Source organism: Carya illinoinensis, chromosome 2, assembly GCF_018687715.1.
Source record: "Carya illinoinensis cultivar Pawnee chromosome 2, C.illinoinensisPawnee_v1, whole genome shotgun sequence".
NCBI lineage: Eukaryota > Viridiplantae > Streptophyta > Magnoliopsida > Fagales > Juglandaceae > Carya > Carya illinoinensis.
In genome coordinates this window covers 15381597-15405880 of record NC_056753.1, presented here as the reverse complement: position 1 = coordinate 15405880, position 24284 = coordinate 15381597, and the positions used below count along the sequence as shown (strand labels likewise).

At 36.1% G+C, this 24284-nt stretch overlaps 1 protein-coding gene across 3 annotated transcripts; it reads right to left on the bottom strand.

Annotated features, from left to right (window-relative positions):
- Positions 1 to 10512: 10512 nt before the first annotated feature.
- Positions 10513 to 17312, bottom strand: LOC122300164 (lupeol synthase-like). 3 transcript variants are annotated; one of them, XM_043110628.1, is made up of 19 exons: positions 17221 to 17312; positions 16655 to 16850; positions 15103 to 15288; positions 14793 to 14882; positions 14411 to 14608; positions 14038 to 14122; positions 13759 to 13925; positions 13432 to 13620; positions 13209 to 13322; positions 12951 to 13070; positions 12730 to 12852; positions 12534 to 12632; positions 12337 to 12393; positions 12185 to 12231; positions 11955 to 12098; positions 11611 to 11788; positions 11412 to 11492; positions 11030 to 11113; positions 10513 to 10853 (listed from the first exon to the last, which is right to left on the bottom strand). In XM_043110628.1, exons 2-19 carry the CDS (start codon positions 16847 to 16849, stop codon positions 10731 to 10733), a joined length of 2280 nt encoding a protein of 759 aa, XP_042966562.1. In that variant the 5' UTR covers position 16850; positions 17221 to 17312; the 3' UTR covers positions 10513 to 10730. The 3 variants fall into 3 exon arrangements, with proteins under 3 accessions (XP_042966562.1, XP_042966563.1, XP_042966564.1); XM_043110629.1 differs by having other exon boundaries at positions 13438 to 13620; XM_043110630.1 differs by lacking the exon at positions 11412 to 11492.
- Between the last annotated feature and the right edge of the window lie 6972 nt (positions 17313 to 24284).

Below are 24284 nucleotides of genomic sequence, written 5' to 3'. Positions count from 1 at the left end.
CCTCCTGATAATGACTTGTAGCAAGGCCCGGTGGACCCAACCAAAAACACTTTTGAACAGGCTAGGCAACATTCACTTCGACACAGATTCTCGCAGCCTCTAGCCGAGTCATGCATGCCGTGGCGTTATCTCGCTTCAAGTACTGACCAAACCCATTCCCAATGCTCCTTAAGATTGATTCCTGGAAAAAATTTGGTGGCAACCCCGGTAACGTAAGCCATATTGGAACCCACGGTGAATCATCTTCTTCGTTGAAATCTGGTGTCCAATGGGATACACGAAACGGCACCCCATGAATCTCTGAATTTCCTCGTGCCATCATAGAAATGAAATCCTCTTCTTTCGCCATCCGAACCAGAACATTTTGTGGGTTTCTTAATTGCCCAATCACCGGTATGGACTTTAATCCCCATCTTGTCTTGATGAAGCCCCGAACATGATCCAGCGAAGGTCTACGTCTAAGAAATTTCAGCACCACAGAGTAACAAAATGGCTCAGTAGATTGTTGAATCTCTGCCTTTGTAAAGTGAAAATACATTTCACCATCTTGAAACCGCGGTTCACGAGCAGGCAGATTCACACTCGGAAGGAACTGTGGGTTTGCAGCAAGCACCTCTGCAAAACCCTGGATAGGGAGTCCTCCCACACTGTTCGCAACCTTTCCCCCTGTTCTCCATGGAGCCTAGGCTCCCCACCAACGCCCTGCCCTGCCGGCGGCGGCAAGGAACAGGCAGCTGACTGCATACAGCCCTAGTCGCCCCACCAGAATAGAGAGAAAATTTCTTCCTTGCCACATCAGCGTTTCTCAGTAACGTTCCTCACATGTGTGGTAGATCTTTGATCTGTTGAATTGGGCACTACTTTTTAGCATATCATTACATGGTTTGTGGTATGGTGGATATACTTGGGATATGACGAAGGTTAACTTAGGATCAACGTTTGAGCCTTTCAAGCTAACCCTTTCCATAATAGACCCCTAGTAGCCAACTTTGAGCCAATAAACAAATGTAGCTTTTTCTTTTCATATGCCCATATCATCCATACCTCTCTACATTGGAGTATAACCTATACACTAATTTTTCTACCTTTTTTACTTCCAAGTGTATACTAGGTGTGAAATTTGCGTTTTCTTTCTTTTATTTTATCATTTTCAGTTAAAAAAGAAGAAGAAGAAAAAAAAAAGTAGAGTACAAGTTGCAAAGTGTTCAATTGAGTGAGCGTCAAAAGAAAAAAAAAAGGTTGGTAAAAATTGCAAGAATACCAAAGTGGTATGTGTTTGCCCATCAAATTATTGGAAAGAGAGAAGAGAGAGAGAGAGAGAGAGAGAGGAAGAAGAAGGAAAATCATTATTATTTGATGATCTGAAAAGTTGGAGAGTACATCAAGTGAGAAGTGTGGTCTATTGATTGAGATATTTAATAAAATTCCCTTTGTATGTACTTGGAAGTTTTTGAATCCCTTTTCATCCTTTTCTTTTTCATATAGCCTTGAATCCAAGTCACGTTACAACCTTTTATGTTGACTGTTTTGATCCTAAGTAAGCTGTTAGAAAGACTGGTGGAAGTCTCATTTGTTAGTGTTCCTCTCATAAGATCAATGCTTATTTTTTGCTCGTACATAATTGCCTAATTTCCCATGAGAGTGTGTGTACACCCATTGTCAACTCCATAGAGAGAGCCCTTACACGAAACACTATTATACCCGTGAGTTATGGAGTTGAACCTTTTACTTGAGACGTTCTTGATGTTGCATGTGTTAAGGTTAGTGATAAGATGGCTTGGAGAACACACACACAATCTGTGGATTGCTATAGGTGGATTGATCTTGATGGGTTATTGGATTTCTTAGATTGTTTTGATATGGGAATCTGGAAAGTGTGACTTGACGGCCTTTATATGTGATTTTCTTTGGTCTCTTTCATTGTTTTGGACATGAAAATTGCTAGGGACTAGCAATGAGTAAGTTGGAGGTGTGATGAGTGTGCGAAAGTGCACTCTAAATACCATATTATTGGATTAAAATCTTAAAATGTGAATAGAAATCATAAGAATTAATGTGTATTCTTGAATTGAGTTTCTATTTACGTTGGGATACTCCTAAGCAGTTTTTTTTTTCTTATATTTAATTTTAGAGTTTATAAAAGAGCAAGTCAAATCTCAGTCAAATTCAAAGGAGGATCTTCATGGGATTTGAGAGCAATTTGGATCAAGAAAAAAGAAAGAAAAAAAATCACAAAAGGAGACTGCAAGAAGTCCAAATCCAAAATTTACTACGACACAGTCTGGACATATTTTAGTATTTTGACTGTAACACTTTACTTACATATTGAATTGATGAGATTCTTAATGCATTAGAAAGATATTTTGAAGGGCTAAGAATTTGTCTCTAATAAGAATTTCCAAATTCGAACTCCTGAAGTACATAAATGGCTGCTGAGATGAGTCCTAAAATTTAGGTGATTTTTTTTATGCGGAAATTATAAAGACATTAGGATTTCTTTCCTACCCTATATAAGCATATCATTAGTATGAAATAGGGGAGGAGGGGAGGGATAAAAGGTAGATTTGAAAAGAGAAGAAAATCACTTTTATGGCCACTGTTTGCTTCAGTTTTCTCTGAAAATTTTTGTTGTCCATTATATTTATGGGTAACTAAATTCTTAAATAGGGTTAGGGATGAACTTGCACATTAGATGGTATTTTTAATTTATGTATTTGATTTTCAATTACTAAAACTCTTTTATTTTATCATTCTTAATTCATCGTTGATGTTTTCTTCTCCGAATAATTAAAGAATTTATTCTATTTTTGGATTAAATCATGCTTTTTCTATTGAATGGATTAGTTCTTTGATTATGTTTGGATCAATTATTTATCTATATTGATTTAGTTCTTTGCTGCAATATTGCTCCTTGAGTATATTGTTGTCACTGGATTTTCTCAATAGGGATAATAATTTACGTATTATAAAAGTGGTGAATGATTTTTTGAAAGATTACATTTGGGTTAATTTTGGTTTGTAAATCTATACATTCCGATTGAGAATTTTGGGAATTGAGTTTCCAATTGAGTTATCCAATGAATTAAGAATAATTAAAATACCAGATTTGTGCAAGGGATTCCTGACACTCTAATGTTTGTCAAATTTGAGTATGTTTTCCATTAATTACTTTGCTTCATTTTAATTTGCATTTAAAATTAATTTTTGTTCTCTATTAATCATTTAATATTTTTCTTTAGTTTCTTTGTTCCTTCTGCTATTCTTTTAATTTGTCTCCATATGGAATCGACATTCCTAAGCTGTGCTGCAACTACCGTGTTATTCTCTGGGCATAATCAACGAGCATGTTGAGTATAGTTTCCACCTTCTCTAGGTTGGCTTGTATTTCTTGCTCTGACACCATGAAGTCCAAGAACTTCCCAGAGTCCATGCTGAAAGCACGTTTTGCCAGGTTCAAAAGCACATTTTGCCAGGTTCTGCTTTATTTGGTAATGCCTCAACACTGGGAAGGCTTCTAGGAGGTCGTCTACATGTTGCTCGAGAGTTCCACTTTTGACCAATAGGTCATCCACGTAGACCTCCTTTGTGATGAACCGCTTTCGCGTGTATTTTCACTGAAACGGTTGTTTTTATTTTAATTAATATATTAGTTTAGTTATTTTAATTTATTGCGTTTTAAAATTGGTTTTTATTTAATTGATGTTGTGTTTTATTTCTTTTAGTTTTTTTCCTTTTTACTGTTTTTAAATCTCGTTGCGGCGGTCTAGTTTTGTTTTCCCGGAATGAGGATTGGACCTCATCTTCTTTCCCTACACCTTTTCCTTTTTTCTTTTTCTTTTTTCTCTTTTTCTTCTTTCTTTTTCTTTCTTTTTCTCTTTTTTCTTTCTTTTCTTTTTTTTTTCTTCCCCTTTCCCCTCGTCGACCTCGTCCCTCTCTCTCTCTCCTCCTCTCCACGCCGGAACTCCTTCCCGCCCTCGAACCGCCACCGTCCGGCCACCGTGCAGCACACTGCCCCCACCGGTCGACTCCCCTCCCTCCGGCGCACCTCACCACCGATTTCCAGCCCCATCCGGCCGGCCGTTTGGCCGGAAAACCCCTTTAAAGCTTGCACGGTTTTTGGCTCGATCCGCCGCCGTCGCTCCACCCCCGGCCACCATTTCTTCACCACTTCATCACCGGTCCCTTGCCGTCCTAACCCACCTATTTTCGGCCTCCAACAACCACCGGAACAGCTCCCACGAGCTAGCTTTCCTTTTTGGGAAATCCGGCCTCTCTCCGGCATTTTCGCCGCCACCCACGGCCAACCACCACTTCCAATAGCTTCACAATCATCCCCAGACCATTCCCTATCGATCTCAAGCCCTGGTTTGTCCCCGTTCAAAAGTGGGTATTTCACAACCCACGGCCACAGTGATTTTTCACTGTAACGTTGCTTTTTCTCCGCCGTTTGCAACGCCGGGTGTTTTCTAAAATTACCGTATAGCGCCGTAAGTATTTTCCAAACCCTATTTTCAGATTTAAATATATATCGCTCATTCAATTTATTTTATTTGCTGGTTGGTTGATTCCGGACTGAGTTCGAGGAGTTCGGGGGTCGGATGGATGGAGGACGGAGTTGCTTGATTTATTGTATTATGGTTGGTTGTTTGTTTTGTGCATTGATAATTGCATTTGCATGGTGCATGCACGTGTATTTTATTTTATTTGAGAAATCCTGTTTTGTTGGCGTGAATGGATTTTCGGGTGCGTGTGACTCACGAGCTCAAGCCGGGATGGGTTATTATCTCAGTGGAGCTCCTCTGGTCACTCGGGAGTGGATAATACTGAGTGACGTCCCCTGAGTTGTCACTGGGCGACAACGGGAGCGGGGCTAGAGGATGGCCCGGCCAGGTACGCGCTGTGGGTGAGTCTGGGCATCGCTCTACTCACCGACTCTGTGGCCCTTCGCTGGCGAGGGCTAGAGGATGGCCTGGCCAGGTACGTACGGGGCGCGAGTCTGGGCATCGCTCGTTTAGGTGTCACATGCGTAGTCGTTACCTGTGGTGTGGCACAGAGCCAGGGTGTGCGGATGATCCCTATGGGAGATTATGGTGCATGCATAACCGGATTGTTTTTATGGTTTTCGGATGTGGGCCATTTTCTGGGAAAATGGTGGTTTGTGCCATTATCTGGGATAATGGCAATGCTTGGTTTTGAGGATATGTTTTTATGGGCCAAATGAGTTTTTGGCGTGCGTGGTAAAAATGTGGTTTTACGGGACATGTGCATTGGCTTTTCTTGCATCCATGTTGCTTGAGTTCTATGTGTTTTTATCTGGTGGTGTTTGGGTTTTACTTACCTGCGGTACCATTTTTGGTTCCGTAGCTTTTGGTGCAGAGTTCGAGGATGAGGAGGAGGAGGCTGAGCCCGAAGATGCGGCTCCGTCGGGTTGCTGATGTTATGCTTTGTATTTGATATTATATTATATGCGTGTTTTGTAATATTTTATTTATGTACGTTTTAGAATAGCTTTGTATTAAACAAGAAAAATTCTGGTACTTAGTTATTGACTTGCTTTTCACTGCGTATTTCTCGTGCACATTGTTGCTTTTGCACACACTTGGCACACGTTGTTAGGGTGGTGACCCGGGATGTCATCATCCGGACGTCTCGATTTCCCCGTGTCCATGCGTGGGGATTTGGGGGCGTCACATCCTTGTTCCTATCTATCTGATCTTTAAACATGCAATTGACCAACCGTTGGTAGGTGGCCCCTGTATTCTTCAACCTTAACGGTAGTAAAGGCCCAGTCAGTTATGAAAGATGTCTTCTCTTCGTTGTCTGAGTTTATGCAGATTTGGTTGTACCTGGGGTAGGCATTCAAAAAGCTCACCATGCGATGACCCGCCATTGAGTTGACGATCAGGTTGATGTGGGGAAGCGGGAATTTGTCCTTCGGGCATGCCTTATTCAAGTTGGTGAAGTCCATGCACATCCTCTATTTGTCATTTGGCTTCTTTACCAACACATGTTGTGTGACGCTCCCGACTCTCATGTATGGAAACGCGAGAATCTTGATATCGGGATGATGACAACATGGATCACGCACCCCAACGACGAGTGCTAAGTGTGTGTACATACAAAAAGTGTACGACAAAAGTTGCAGCAGATAATCAGAAGTTAGTCAACTAAGTACTAGCATTTTAAATACATATTTTTTAAAATAAAATACCTTCAAAAGTTATATAGTAATCCGATAAAAATATAATACAACCCAAGATACATAACAAAAGTGGGAAACAAATCCTAAAACATGAAAAGTGACCCTAGGCCACTCCTCCAACAGAGCCGACCCTCAAGCTCAACGTCCTCATCTGCATCAAAATCTATGATTCCATAAAACGGAACCATAGGGTAGGAATGCCACGTGAGATTGTGAATCTCAGTAAGTAACTAACTAAACAACCCATGAGATAAAAACACATTTACACACCAATACGTATTTATGCACATGTTAAAACATGCATGAGGCCAAACATCATTTTCTCCAAAATTGACTATTTTCCAACGCACGCCAAAAATTCCCATTTGGCCCAAAACCATTTCATTAAAATAAACACCCGAAATTTTTCTAGAAAATGGCCCAATTATAAAACTATCATTTTCCCAGAAAATGGTCGACATATCCATTTATTTAAAAACTGTTATTTTCTAAAAAAATAGCCCATTATCCAATAAACCCTTATGCACCATGATCTCCCCTATGGACCACCCACAAACCCTGGCGCCCTTCATCACACCACGGGTAATGATCGTGCGTGTGACTTCATAATGAGCGATGCTCAGCTCTGCGCCCAGAGCGTTCTTGACCAAGCATCCTTTAACCCCTTTAGTAGAGGGGCCACATAGTCGGCACGAGAGCATTTCCATCTCGTCCGATCCTATTGTCGCCCAATGACAATGCAGGGGATGTCACTCAGTATATTATGCTTCTGAGTGATCAGATGAACTCCACCAAGATAATGCACTATCTTGTCTTGGGGTCATGATACACATGCACCCAAAAATCCTTTCTCACATGAAAATCCAGTTTTTATTTAAACACATGAAATTGCATGAGCACAATGATGAATGTCATGACGGCAAACACAATATATGAACACCTAAACATAATCCAATTCCACAAACAATCACATCCTCCTATCCTACCCAACGTTCATACTCCTCAGATCTAAAGTCCGGCACAACCAACCAGACTGCAGAAAATATGTTAAGAATAAAAATATATTTAAATCCCATAAAATTATTTAAAAAAATTACTAATAGTGATGAAATAAAATTTTAGAGGATCAAAGGTGTTGCTAACGGTGGTGATGCAATGATGGAACAATATTTTTGAATCAAGGCCATGGGACTCAAAAATGGCAAATTTTGAATGGGAACAAAAGAGAGCTTGGGCTGGCCATGGAAGAGCTAAGGGATGTTGGAGAAGCTAATGGTGGTGGTTGGTAGCCGTGGGTAGCAGCGTGGGTGGCAGTTGGAGGCCAAAAGGGACAAATCGGAGTGAGAGCTAGGGAGGTTTCGAAGGGGATGGATCGAGGCTGAGGATGGTTGGGTTAGGTGGCTGGGGGGTCATCGGTGGTGAGGTTAAGAGATGGCGGTGAATGGAGGAGCCATGATGGCTCTGGAGTTTAAGGAAGCCATGGTGGGGAAGAATGGAGGTGCGGTTGGAGCTGGAAATGGAGGGGGTTGGTTGTCGACAGGTGGGGAGGAGAATGGGAGGGGCGGTGAGGAAGAATGGTAGTGCATAGTAGGGCTAGGAAGAAGAAATTGAAGCACGGGGGATAAGGGGAGGGAGGTGTCGCACGCTAGAAGAAGCAGGGCAAGAAAGAAAAAGAAGGAAAAAAGAAAAAAGGAAAAGGGAAAAGGGAAAAAGAAAAATAGAAAAAAGAAAAAAAAAGGCAAGAAATGAGGTCCAGTCTTTTCAACTCGGTGTCTCAAAACTGATCCAACGAAAATGATTTCAAAATAGAAATTTAAATAAAATAATTTAAATGCGGTGACTAAGTAAAATAAAATAATAAAACTCAACAATAAACTAATTTAAAATAAAGAGCATTTTAAATAATGAACAATAATTAATAATAATAAAACACATCGAATTAAATTTCAAAGTTAGAAATCATAAAATAATACCTTGTAAATCATCTAAAATTTAAAATAAGGAATCCCATTATCTTAATGAATAAAATAATCATTTAATTAAAATACACGTAAATACAGAGTATCACATGTTAGACGGCCAGTCCAGGTAGTGGGCTTCTCGTATGAATCCAGTTGTAAGTAATCGGTCGACCTCCATGGCAATGGTGGCATTCTTCTCTGCACTAAAACTTCTGTGTTTATGTCTTACCCCCTTAGCCTTGGGGTCCACACTTAGGCGGTGCTACATGATCTCTAGGTTGATTCTTGGTATGTCCTCGTGACACCAGGTGAAGACATCTTGGTGCTCCGTGAGGAGCCGCTGCACGGCGTTCCACATTTTGAGAGTCATCCCAATGCCGATCCTGGTGGTGGCTTCCGGGCAGCTCGGGTCCAACAGGACTGGTTCTAGTGGCTTGTTTGGCTCCACCTTCCTAAGTGCGTACTCATCCTGAATCTCGCCATCTGTTGGGGCGCACTCGAATGGGGGTGACATCCTGCATGTTCTTTCTTCCTTCCTTGGTGTTGGCTCCCCCTCTAGCACTATCGAAGCCTATGCACTCATTTGGCTTTGCGTTATCTCTCAGTTCATTGGTGGTTTCATTGAGCATCTTCTTCTTCTTCCCTTCTTACTGTTCCATTGCCATGATCCTTAGTTCCATGTTTACTGATGTTGCTTCCTCCTACCCCTGAGTCGCCTGAGAATGGGTTGTCACAGGAGTACGAAGGACACGCGAAATCTATGAAGATCCCACAGATGACACCACTGTTAATGTTGTGTTTCGCACACCTTTGGGCCAGGCTCTCAGCAACTCGAGTCTTTAGTCTTGGGCTTGTGTACACAAAGATAACACCACGAGACAGAGGACGTGGTGGTAGCCGAGGAGTCTCCAATGCAAAAGTCAGTATCATTTTAGAGTTTTATGTGAGTCAATAAAGAGTTCAGAAAGACTTCTTTGTACTTGGGGATTGTCTTATATACCTGGTTTTTGGGGGTCAACTGCCCATACCATGTGTCAGGGGTGCATGTCACCTCAGCTATCTCCTTAGTTAGGTCCCATAATGCAGCATGGCTTCTTGTCCCCTCTACTCAGTTGCAGGCACACTCCGTCAGTTTCCTTTCCACTTGTTGTTTGGAGATCAAGGGTTCCATGGGTTTACCTTCTGCTTGCACAAGCTCTCTGAGGCTAGTTGGCGCCATAGGGGAAGGCTGGGGTGATGTGTCCCTTGCTTCCCCGCCTTTGTGGCTGAGGCCCCCTTATGGGCTGTTGGGTCGTCTGGCCGTTTTGGGCTCCCTATATCTATTCTCGCACTTTGGGCATTAGGCCAGGGGGAGAAATCCCCTTACACATACATTTCCCATCTCTTCATATGCTTTAGTTTGATTTTGGGTTGTTTTAAAGCAAATTAAGTAGTGACATAATCTCTAATGTGGGGGCAAGGGGTCCCTCCAAATGGTCCACTTAAATTTGTAAAAAGGGTTTTTTTTCTTCTCTTTGTTTAGTTTGTTTTTAGATTTTTTTTTTACTTCTTTTAGTTGATTTTTTAATTTCAATTTGTAGGGTTTTTAGCTATTTTTGGACACTGGCTTTTAATTTATGCTTGACTTGATGTGATAAAGGTGACACTCTTAGATACCCTTACCATTAAATTTAGCATGGTTAAGTAGATGGAATGGCTAATTTGGCAAAGGACCAATGAACACAATTCTAATTTGGCAAAATGAACAAAGTTCAGATTCTAATATATGGCAAAGGGAAAAAAGTTAAGGAGATTCTTGTGTTGGATTGATAGAGTATAGATTAACATGTCTTAAAAGACTCTTTTGAGAGGGAAAAAACTTATATTTGGATAAAAATGAGAAAAGAAATTAGAGCACTATATTTTTCTTAAAGAAAAGAAGTGAGTAAATGTGAAAGAGATTGGAGGTTGATAGTCTCTCTATATATCATGATAACATCTTGATAAGTTGGGAAGTTTCTCAAGATGAGCCTAAAAAATCACGAAGATTTTGCAAAGTGTATTCGATGTGGAAAAATTATAAACACTCCCTCAAAAGGAATTAAAAGAAAAACTAGAAGGTTTATATAAATATTATCCATTAATTGATGATATATACTCATGTTTCTCACAAGGGAAGTATACATTGAAGAGAAAATATATTTGCAATTGTGAATTATGCAACCGTTGTGTAATCACTTTGAAAAAGTAAATAAAACATGAGACCCACATGAAAAAAAATTAATTTTTTAAAAGTGGATGCCACTCTTTTTCAAATCGATTACACAACGTTTATGCACTTCACAGTTGTATGTAGAATTACTCATTGAGTTGTAGGAATTTTTTTCAATAAGATTCTTACACTAAGAAACTACACAATTACACACATATATTACATCTTGCAAAGTGCTTGAGAATTGTGTATACCCTTTTTTAGGCGTAAGAATGATCGATTGATCAATCTGTACATTGTTAAACATACTATTCTATTTAAGTTCTCAAGCTTATTTGGATAACATACATTGTTTAACATGTTATCTTTTGCTTGCTTAAGCATTTGGATATGCAAACAAAACTTGCTTCCGATATTCTCCAAGAGCCCATATGGGGAATATGTTTCTATACGATGAGTAGTTTAATGAACAGTTCCTCATAAATACTCCGGTGATTTCCTGTTACCAATAACCAGTAATTATGTTATCTTTAAAGTTATAATTTGGTAAGCAGAAAGATGTTATTGGAAAAGAAAAGAAGAGAGAGAAAAGCAAAAGAAGGGAAAAAAAAAACACAACTAAGATGAATATAGAAATTAACTGAAAGTGTTGGATTCTGAATAAACTTGAATTACCTGTTGAGGGAAGTCACCATCTTCCATTTGCGAATTGATCAGCACCCTTACCCCACGATGGATTGGTGTTTGGTCTATCTCGGCCTAATAATTTACAAAAACAATCAGAACCAGCATATTGATGCTTCCAAATAAAGCAGTTGCCAACTTTCATCCCTGTAAAATTTGTTTTAAGTCCTAGTTTTTCTATTCATATGCATATATTGTTCCAACTCGAGTTCTATTCATTTTTTTAGCTTCAAATGACATCTATGTGTATATTTTCTCTTTTAACATGTATTATATTCTTGATAATTTTCATGGTGACCTGAATAATTGTCATGATGTAAAACACTAATGCTAATATACATAATAACTTAAGATACAATGATGGATGGACAACCTGCCCAGCTTCAATGAGGGATAACACAGCCCATGCAGTTTGGACCAAATTTGCACGGTTTCCCTCAATATTTGTCCACACCTGTTTTAAAGAGAAAGTTACTTTAGTTGTCCCTTTTCACTTCACCCTCGTTTTCTTTTTCTTTTATCTTGTTTTTAAGTAATTCACATTCAAATCGGAAAACCAATTGCCTATGTACCTTGTTTTGGCTTGAAAGGTAACTCTCTCCCCATCCACCATTGGGTAGCTGCTTTGATAGTAGAAATTCACAAGCTTTGTGCAATGCAGGACAATTTTTATAGTTTCTGCCACAGGCTGCTAGTCCCCCTATAGCAAACCATGTACCATAGGTGTAGCAAATCCCCCAATGTCCATACCTGTATTAGTGCTAAACTCTTAGATATTCTTATATTATCTCCTTTAATAACTAGAACATCAGTTAAAAGAAATGTAAAAAAAAAAAAAAAAGTACAATTTGCAGGAATCTGTAGATCATTTTTTACTCCCTTTTTGAAGAATGTAATATGGAAAAAAACATACTACCATGATCCATCAGGTTCTTGTACATCTTCAATGTATTGAATTGCCCTATAAATGGTGTTGTCTATCTCTATTCTACGGTGTTTGGGATAGAGTGTTCGAAAGAGCGCCAACCCTTGAATTGCTGATGAAGTGCACTCTACATACCTATTATAAGGTGACAAAATTTTGTTGTTAGGAAGCAAAGTATGAAAAATTCTGTGTCAATTGTTTTGAATATAAGGATATCTTACTCTCTTTCAATAAGAGTATCTTCAAAAAACTCTATGGGGTTGAACATCTGCAAATAGATACAAATTTTATAGTAGTGAGTATTGTCTTGAAATGATGTTTTCTCGTAATAACCATGACCAGACCAAATCAATTGGTGTGTTGGATAAGTTACCTCTAACCAACCAAATGCTCTTTGAGGCTCCCAAGCTGGAAAACCACCATTTCTACTCTGTATTGGCAAATGGAAGGTTAATTATTCAGGTCAAGCAACATAATAATGAAAGAAGTGAATTGGACAATCTGACTATAAACAAGTTATGCTCTTTGTTAATTAATTCAAAAACAAAATATGTATTGTTGAATCCTTACTTGTAGAGAGAGAATGACATTAACAGCATCATAAAATCGCCATGTCCCTATCTTTTCCCCAACTAAGTCCGGTGACATTTGTGAGAACAACAAAGCAACCTACAAAAGCAAATGTTTTGCTAAATTTTTCCTTTAAACAAACCTAGAGAATTTTTGATTTTGGAATGCACATATTTCAGTAGAGTTGAGGCATTACCTTCAACCCTTCTGCTGTGCAGTCAGAGACTTGCCAACCATGATCCTGCATTGAGAAAGTCCATGCTCCTTTACTTATGTGTCGGTACATAGCTTTGAAGTCTCCTGAAGGGTTTTCTAGAACCTAGAAAATGACAACTTTTTTAAAGCCAAATATCATGATTATGTTCAAGCATTATGTACAAACAAACCTCGTAAGGGGAATTTGATATGTATTTTGACCTGTGAAGCTTTCACAAAGTCGTGTGATTTACGGAGTGTTGGTTCATACTCTTCATTTAAATTACATGAGAGAATTGCTTGGATTGCGAAACCTGCATCCCACATTTGACTACCGAAACTCTGCATGACATAAGTTGGGAATCATTAGTACATCTCTAGATAAAAGATAAGATTTCAAATGGATCAAAAATTTTCAATTCTTTAGGCTCGAGTACATGCTTTTGGTATATGTGATTTGCACTAACATGCTCACATCACCTGAATTTTTAACCCATCTTCAGCAACCCAATAGTTGTCGGGAATTCTGGCTAGATGAAGCTTGTATGCTTCCCCATTCGGATCTTCGGCCCAACATACAATCAAACATAGCACCTATAATAAAGATGACCTTGACAAATTAGTTCATAGAGCACACATCAACTAGTATGATCTACATGATTGCATTTTGATTGTAGTTCATGTAATACTAATTAGTGACAACCTTTACCACGCTTCCAATGCAAAGGTATCTGGTGTTCTCCTCCTCATAATGAACATGATCAATCGCAGCTTTAAGTGCCTTCTCTCTCAACAATGAAAAGGGCCAGCGGGTCAGAAGAGGTTCTACTGCATGGTGAAGAAATCCCCATAGCATATCTTGTATAAGAGGATGTGGATAGTAGAGATCCTCCTAAATTAGCACATTGTGTAAGTTTCATGTATACATTATTCCGTCAAAAATCTTTATATTTGCTTAAGTGGGATCTAAGATGGAGGTTTATGACATGAAAAGCAAATGCAAGATATAAAGACTAAGGATTTAACCAACCTTTGCAACAGTATTCCGGGCTTTGTTCCAGTTAATTTGATGGTAAGGCTTGTTGTACAACTCTTGCCTTAGTGATTGAATCAACTCAGTGATTGGACCAACAAACCTTTTCCCATATAAATAAGACATTGGCACATAAACCAAGCGACAATAGCACAACATTTTGCCTGCTCATATAAATAGCAACCTCAAGTATGAGATAATATCATTGCCTTTTGCTTGATTCTCATATAAATTACAAATTGTGATATTCCACAAAAAGGAGTGAAAGAAAAAAACCTGGATGAATTGGGAAGATTTTTGGAAGAAGCCAAAACTCTGGGGGCAATGGATTGCAGCCAGACCACTCATATAATCCCATTACCTATCCATGTTAGGAAGCCTCTGAGTTTTCATAGTATAGTAAAAGATTATATAGGGTTGAATGATAAATTAAAATGCTTTCATCATTTTGTAAGGCAAATGGACTTTTGGGCTACAATCTAACATCTCAAACTCACGTATATACACTTCAATATGGTGATACTTCTAGGTGGACATTAGAATATGCTACTTTATATTTCTTTTTTCTTAGCATATACATGTAATATTACCATGAATCCTTGGCAACTATAATGAAAATATATTTCGTATTTCAACTGGCTATACATACCGTGACCCAAAACTTTCCCCAAGATGGAATTGCCACTAAACCACCATGATCAAGGATCCATTTCCGTCCTCTGGCCATAGCCTTTTCTTCACCATCTTCAGGTCCCTCCCCAAGTATCCTCAAGGCAATATAGCTCAAAGCTGAACCAAACATTGTGCTGTGACCCTCTATGTGGAAGCCCCAACCTCCATCTTCATTCTGTCCAACAAATAGATAGTCAATATACATATTTACATATAGATATGTGTATTTGTTTGTACATAAGGTTAAACTTAGCCAAGTTTTTAATTTTAGATTGGGGCATTTTTGGCTATTTGAATACTAGGTTATTTAAAAACAAACTTGTGTTTTGTATTAATAAACAAAATATATATATACACACCTGATGATTATACAAGTATCGAATAATTTCTTGCTGGTGTGCTGGTGAAAAAATGGCATTTAGAGCTCCAGTAATGTATAATGCCATTACCTGCATATTGTAAAAATATGAAATTATGTTAAAATTAGTTCATTGGTAGAGCATTAGTCTTAAATACTAATGCAATAAATTGTACCACTGAGGGCATCCATTGTGCATACATCTTATAGTTAAAAAAATTTAAAAATTTATTGTCACCATTTTATATTTTAGGGAGATAGAAGTTAAAAAAAAATGGTATATATATAAGAATAGTGCAAAAAATACATACAAAAGGTTGGAGGAAAAATAGGGGGCCAGCAGATTCAGCAGGCCAGTGGCCATCGTGGGCCTGAATGGATGAATAAAAGGTTAGAGATCTTCTCAATGTTGTGATGACTGCTTCCTCTATAATCACCTCAGTTTCTTTCACTTGGACGGGTGGTGGAATTGGCCCACATGGCTTCTCCTTCCTAAGCTGTGAGATTTTCATATCAATTAGTGAGATGAATGTCCTAGCTAGTGAAAACTAATTCCAAAACTCTCAATTAAAATTTTCTAGATTCCAACACAAAGCACATGAACAATATGATCCTAAGATATGTATTTTTCAAGCACTTTTGAGTGGTTATTAACATCTATGAGCTAGGCCCATGATCAATAAAATAATTCTAATCACAATTGAAAAGAGAAATGTTTCATCCACAAAAAGATCTTATAAAAATAAACTCACAAACTAACGTAACTTGATATGGTACATAAGATAATTATAAGTTGGTTACTTTTTATATAAATTAGATCAGTTGTATCATATGAAGTCACATCATTTTTTTTTTAAGATCTCTTTGTGGATATACCATTTCTCATTAAATGATAGACATAAAACTTTTTTTTTAAAATATATTTCATAACACTGTTTTAAATAGAGGATGATTGTGTAAAATGTGAAATTCAGTTTTAAATTAAATATTAGTATTTTTCGTTTAGTGACATTATTACATTAATTAATCGTAAAATGAGTTATTATAAATGCGTGAATATCACTATTCATTGCAAAGTATATATAAGAAAAAGTAGCAAAAAATAAAAAGGCCATGAGCGAGCCAACAGAAATCTGGGATTAGAAAGTTAATTATATGTATATATACTTTTAATCTGCTGCATTTTTACTTAGTACTCCAAAAGCAGATCAAAGAAATATTAGAACAAAATGTTTAATTCCATGGATCGAAATGATGATCAATTGGAAATTCGTGGTACTGTTAAAAAATAATCGTGCAATGGAAAATATTTTATAGTTGGAAGTGTTTCTTAACAAACTCTATCTTGTAATTTCTTTCTACTTTAAATGATTGCAATTTCTAATATATATTAATGTTCAAACTTCAAATGCAATAGAAAATAAAGCATATATCTTTAATCTGAAAATCTGAATATACGTATAACAAAATATGGACGAAATTAGGAAAAAGTGGAAAGAATATGATTAGCGATCAAGGTCGGTCCCTCTCAAGTACTAATATATATATATATTAACATATAAATTAAGTTGGTTCTGCAATATTTACTGCTCATTTTGTTATAATATATATATAAGCATGATCAGAAGTACTGAACCTTAGGAACCGAGTTGACAGAGTTGATCTAATATTCCACATTTGACCGAGAAAAAGGAACTAAAAAAATATCTATCTTCCGCAAAATATATATTTGCTGGCTGATAATTCATGAAGGTCCATGCATGATGGAATGTACAATATCATGATCCTTCAGAATATATATATATATATAGATATGTACATATGTGTGTGTATGTATGTACGAGAGAGAGAGAGATCAGGAACCTGCATCCTCATCAAAAGATCAGCACTTTGCTTCGTCCGAAACCGATTCTTTTTAAACTCCTCGCGGACCCTTTCAACTTCAGCACGTTCTTCAGGTGTGCCGGCATCAGGGTCGAACTCCCAATGTTGTCGTCCAACGAAATTGTTGAGGCTCACCAATCCTGGACCTCCTTCGGCTATCTTCAACTTCCACATCCTTTGTGAAACAAATAAATTACTACATGCATACAATTAAGATGATCGCTAACGAGGCCATTAAAGTGTGTACGGACAAAGTGATCGGAGATGAAGCGTAATATGCAAAGAGAAAATATAATACGTACACTTCGAACTTTTCAAATATCGATACATTGCAACTTTAACTACTGACATGTTAATGACTACTACCACATGCAAAAAGAAGTTGACGCCAAAATAGCTAATCTAATGGAGACCACGGCCGGAGACATATTTTCTAACACAGTACTACAAGAATTATTAGTTCACGATAATTTTCTTGAGAAAATTGGAGAGTGAAAATGACAAACAAAAAGTAGTGGCAGAGTGGTGCTCTTCTTCTTGAGTACCTTAAAATGTATTCAGATCGAGTAGGTAGAAGACGATCGATCTCTGTTTGTGCCCTCACAGAGTACCTGCTAGATCACTGACTGGAATGAATTATAATGGTAGCGTTCCCTCCCATTTATAAGTCGGCAGAGAGAGAGAGAGGAGGGGGGGGGGGGGGGGGGGGTGGGTGGTGCTCGATCGGTCTGTACATGTGTCAGCGATCAATGAAGCCCCGGCCCCATTTATTGTGACGCACACTTGTCGCATTCTTGAATGCCCGTAACAATAATGTTGGTTGAAAATCTGTTTGAGTTCTGTCTGTTTCAGCTTGTCTCTGTTTCATTTTTGTCTCTTTGGTTAAATTCTTTAACCACGTTGTTCGATCTAGCTCCTGATTAATTGCTCTTTATTGGGATTTAGGAGATTGACGAAGGTGCGATCAAGCCTTGGCCTTTTTATTCCTGCCATTTCTCACTTTGCCCCACCAAGAGAGAGAGAAAAAGAGAAGCAATTTGGGCTTCTGAGATGGGAGATTAGATTCCGTTTGTAATCCCATTTTGCCCATGGGAGAAAAACCGGTACGTTTCTGACATGGAAGATGCAAGAGAGACTAGAGAGTTCTATTTTAAATAAGCATATATATCATATATAATCCGTGGAATTAATAAGCATATATTAACGAAAATAAAATATAATTAGGACCAATTAAATTGAAGAATATTGGTTTCGACTTTCTGTATCAACATTAATAATTTATGGCTCACGGATCATCATGTATCATGTATAGAAGGAGGCTGTTTACAGGAGTTGGTTAGCTGTAGAACCTTGTGATCGGCCTACTACTTTGAATATCATTAGTTACATGCAAGGTCTTAGTTATTATTTATGTTAAGTGTTTTAAGTGAAATATATTAAATAATTCTAATTTACATCCTCAAATTGTAATCATGCAAAACTTCACATGATTCTTTAACAGTCGAAGTTATAGATCAAATACGTACGCACGCATTTCAACTACAAAAGTCTTGACACTTTGCAGATGCATTTATTTTGAGATGGGTTTGAATTTCATCCCAAAATATCTAATTCTAACAGATATTTATCTGTTCAAATGCGTAAAAAAAAATGTTTTTCTTGTCTTGTTTTGGGACGAAATTAATATAGGCCACCGACGATTGGGGAACGATATTAGTAACGTTAACCACTCCAGCCGACAAAATCTTTTCAAAAGTACAACAGTATACAATTTGGATTTAGTACGTGTTAATGCTACTTCAAGTACGGTAGATGCTGAAAGAATATATATATATATATAGTCATAGTTTATGAGGATATACTTCACCAAATAATTACAACTAATGCCCTCTAGCTTGTGAGCTATCACATTCAGTAGCTCCTAGAAAATATTGCTTGCACACTTAATTACCACGCTTGATTGGGGGGGGAAAAAAAAATCGATCGATCAAGTAGAAAATCATTACAAGAGAACTGTTAATTTGTTTTTAGTTATTTTTTATTAAAATGAGTCTATTTTTATAATAAATAATTTGTCATAATGACTTATTTATTTACAGTGAATATAAATACTTGGACTTGAATTAATGAGCACTGATATCATGAACATGTAGCGAACTTAAAATCGTTGTAATAGAATAAATGCAATGATTTATAAGCCTTTTTGCGATGATTAAGCATTGTAAATGACCTGATTTCTTATACTGTCGTCATATGTATTGAATGTTAGGATTTGGGTCCAAACTTCTTATAACACTACATGATATCTATTGTTTTTCTAACAGCTAGCTAGCTAGGAGGACTTCTAAATTAATCTTTTGTCCTTTTGATCTCCATCCTCGCTCGTTCATGAACGAGCTGTGTTCAATGGTTTAAAGCAAATTAATAATCTCGAATGAATGAGAATAATATTGGTAATACCGCTAGCTAGCAGATATGCATCCAGTCTAATTAGAATTTGAATGTTGATCTTGTGGTTGCTAATAATTGGTTAATTTGATCACTGTGAATTCCTCTTTTATATTATAGTGTCACGAGTTGTCGTCTTAATATTGGGTAGTCAACATGAGGTAGTTTAGGAAAAGAGAAACAAAACAAAACTGGTATGGCTCCAATAATTAGTCAATTTGAGTTGGCGTCTTTCTTGCACATCAAGATAGATACATAATTTAGGTGGTCGACAATTTCACGAGCACATTTTTTGTTTTTTTGGGCATGACCACAAGCTTAAATCATTAATATATATATATATATATATATATATAATATTAGTTTTATTGAAATGAAAGATTCTATGCCACATTTTCACAATCAGAATGAGAGCACTCGACATGACACTACAGTAAGCAATAGAGGACAACTGCAGAGTGATCGTGATTTACAACAAAAGGGTACCATGGTACCACTCAACAGCAGAACACAGCACAACTGAGTACAAGTTCTAGAAACTAACGATAGAGAAATTTATTATTGGTGTCTACGGTGATTTGTAATCAACTCAATTGTTTTTATTATTTTACATCATGTATAAATATCGTCTCCTATAGACAAACTTCATATATAAAAAACAGAGAGTTTCAGCAACGTATTTCTATTTTCCAATAAGTTTTAATCATGCTTGCTAATCCTTAGATCATGGAATCTAACTTCAAAAAAGAAGAAGAATCACAAAAGAAATGTCTAACACTTAGATCCATTTGATTGTTAGATTCAATTGAGATTAACTCAATTCAATCTAATTTTAAACTGAGTCTAATATCCAAATACTTTACTCTCAAATTTCTAAACTCATCTCAACTTGAAATATTTTTTAACTCAATACATTTTTATACGTGAAATTTATAATCTTTTTTAACTTCTCATAAATAGTATTAAACTCATCTTAACATCCAAACTCATATTAAATAGACCTCATATAACTCATTTCATTATTATTTATAAAAAATTCAATTCAATTCAACTCAAATCAACATCCAAACTCAGCCAAGTTGAGTACGTTCAAGGAGAAGATTATCATGATCCTCACAGTATTGAGCATTATTAAAGAGCTGCATTCGAGATATTAATATATGTAATTAATAAATGAATCTAATTTAATTAAAATATGATTACTAATTAATATATAATCAATATAATGGTAAAATATGATATAAATAAATATATTAATTAATATTAATTTATTATTATATAAAGAATAAATAAATAAATAAATAAATAATAAAAATTTATCTAAATAAAATAATTAAAAGTCAAATTCTTCTCATATTCATCAAAAAAATATCTTTTAATTTTAACTAGTCCATTGAGACGCTCTGTCATGATTCAATTAAAATAGTTGTTGCTCAAAGTATTTGTTTGAATTAATTCGCTTTCGTTCTCAAAACAAAAATTGTAAGTTCAGGACACGCCTTATAAAAAACAGTATCTTGAGTTCTTATTTTATTTAAAACGGGTCATTAATGGCTGAACTCAACAGGTTGAGGAAGAACTCGATCGATCCCATCTCCAAAGTTCAACCAAGAGTACGTGTAGCATTAATCCATCTTAGATTAAAGTTGAAGTTACTATTTGACGGATCATTCACCTACCTACAAAAATAAATAATAAAATATACTTTTGTTTATAATCTTAAAATTTTGAAAAGAATAATAATTTCATATTATATTAGAGTAGAAATTCTGAATTCGAGCCTGACTCTATATTCCATCTAATTTAATTAAATATTCCACATATTAGACTAATTTATTAAAAGAGAGTTTGGTTCACAGATGAAGAGAGTGATAAAAATATAAATTAAATAATAAAATATAACCACAATTCATGTCAACTTAAACTTTTTTCAAATAAGGCTCGATTTGGATATACGGTATAGATGAGATGTTTTATAGTAGTTTTTTCTATCCAAACACACACTAAAAAAAAAAAAAAGGGTAGATTGGGCTCTTTTATTTCCGGCGACATTAATCTAGCCGGAAATAACTCATATTTTCAGAAATTTGTGGAAAACTGGTGAATTAAATACTTTTTCTCGCGAGTTTTAGTCGCCGGAAATAGGATTGCCAAATATGAAACAATTTCGTAACTGTGGGTCCTTGTAATAAGTTATTACAACGACAAATGTTTGTCTCAATATAACTCGCCGCTATACTAGACTTATTAACGCTTAAACTAGTCGTTGTAATTAGTTTTTTACTTATTCACCCCGCGCCTAACTATCCCTCCCTCCCCCCCCCTCTCTCTCTCTCTCTCTCTCTCTCTCTCTCTGGATTTAACATTCTCATGGGGATTTCCGATTGTTGCCACCGACGCCGTCTTCTCACCATCGTCTTCTCGTCGACACCGGTTAGTTTCTCTAACTTCACCTACGGCATGAAACCCGAACTCGATTCCTGAACATTGAGCAATATCATTTCCAAGTAATTAAGAAAAAAGGAGCCCCCAACTTGAAGATCTTAGTTTCTAGAACAGATATAGCGAATGCACCGTTTGCTTCCGAGAAATAAGAAGAAAAATATTCAAGGAAATTGTTGGCCTAAAATGGACTAATTATAAAGATGTTTGCATTTTGAAGTTATTTTTCTTTATCCTGGGTGAATACATTTATTTTTGGAGGACATAACTGGTTCAATAGATCATCATGATTGTTTTATTTTTAACTGATTCCTTACTAATTGTGAATTAGCTAACCTTCAAAAGGGGCTTATATTTGTCTATTCTGGATGTTTAGGAGGACATAATAAGTTTTGTGGCATTCTTTTCTATTTGGGTTTACCATGTATTTTAAAAAGTCAGTAGTATTGCTGATTCTTTTGGCAAAACAGGAGCTAGAGGAGTATCATGTCATTATTTTGATCCCTGCAATGCTACGAATGAAGTGAATGGCTTATTTAGGCGTGAGTAAGTTGGGTGCTACTATTTGAGATTTCAACAATAATTTGTTGTTATGGTGTTTTGTTGTATACTTGTTTCTTCTAGGTTGATGCTACTCTAGTTTTATTTAGATTTTTTTTTTATAATCTTTTAAGCATGATTTGATTGTTGCATGGTTTATCAATGTTTTAAAGGGATCTTTGCTGGCTCTTATTTGATTGATGTTTCTTATCTGTAGTTTGTGGTCATGGTTGTGGAATGCTTATGGTCGTGGAGCTGTTGGATTTGCCTGAATTTTCTCGTACATGTGGTTCGTTTTACACTTCGGGATGAGAAGGATTTGCCTGTGGTCTAGCAAATGGGCAAATGGTGACAATAGTAGCTCGGATTTATCAAATAGTCTTAGTTTTGCAAAGGAAGTAAAATTAACACTTTCTAGAAATATGAGGCATTTTGTACCTTAGATGCAATTGAAAGAAATAGTTTGATGGGTTCTTTTGGGCCTTATGCTTTTCTTAATGATATTAGCAAACTTTAATAGCAGTACTTATCGTTTATAAATTTTGTAAACTTCAAAACTGAAGTGCATATAAATTTTAGATAAGCAGTTTAGCATTTGATTTGCTAAAAAAGTTACTATTGGCCAAGAAACATTTTACTTGTTGAGAATGAAATTCATAAAATTTCAATTAATTTTTAAGTGTTTGTAAGAAAAAGACACATTTTATTTGCTATGAAGAAGGAAAAGAAGCTCATTTGATTTTTTTTAAAAATAAAATAAAATAAAAACCGGTGGAATTGAGGTTGCCATAGGGTATTTGTGGCGTATTTTTATACTATTTCCGGCGACTAAATCTCGCCGGATATAGTAAAATATTTTTGGTGATTGTTACCATAGCCGGAAAAAACCTTTATCGGCTCAAAAATTGTGGCGAACTGCGGGCAACGACTTTTAGCCGCTAAAACATATTTGCGGTGAAAATGATGGTATTTGCGGCAAACTTATGTCGCCGGAAATAAACTTAATTGTTGTAGTGACATTATATTTCATTTCTAAATTTTAAAAATATCCACTTAAATAAACATTAATGAACAGTGAAAATAGTATGTAAACAGTACATAAATAGTGAAAATCTGATATGAACATTGTGTGAATAGTGTATGAACAGTATGTAAATAGTAAAATCTGATATGAACAATAGACAATTCGGCTACCCTATTAAATAGTGGGACCCACACATTTTTCAAATTTCAAAAATTAAAAAGTATTTCATTGCATATGATTATCCAAACACATTTTTTTTTTACAAATTATTTCATCTCATCTTAACTCAAAAAGTTTACAATTATTTAAAATATTTTATCTTATCTAAATTACATAATCAAACAAAATTTAAAAATAATAATATTCATCATCTTATATCCATGTACAAATCTCGCACTCTTTTTTTAAAAAAAAAAAAATTGAACCACATTCAAAAGTATGGTCATGTACCCAATTGTCCCATCCATGGCAGATTATACTCTTTCACTGTAGTATTCGGCAGCCCATAGTCTTGACTGCAGTATTAGGCAGTGCGTATTATCCTTGATCGTAATATAACTTAACTTATTCATCCATCTATAATACGGTAGATTATACTCCTTTACCTTAGTATTTGGCAACGTGCCTTGACCGCAATTTCAGGCAGCGCGTATCATCATTGACCGTTGTACAAATTAACTTATAACTGAATTCTGATAATCAAACTGATTTTTCCAGAAGTACCTCGCATGAATTACAAATAGAGATACTCAGACAATCATAGTAATTACATCACGAGTATCCTAAACATAATTAACTTGAACGTAACTTGAGAGACATGATTTACTTGAAATAGAAATAATTTGTAAATGACATAATATGTAATAGACAACATTTCATAACATGACATAACATATAATAGACAACATACTTAACATGACATACTTGCAACATTGAATATTATATGACATGACATACATGTAACAAGTTGCATAATTAACATGACATACTTGCAATGTATAGCAATACGTGATAGAATATCTCATATAAAATATGAATAATTCATGTCAGAATAAATTCTGTGTAATATATGAATATGTAATGACTTAGAATGGCACATATGATAACATACATATAACACATCGACGGTTCTTTGTCGAGCTAGGGGTTACAACT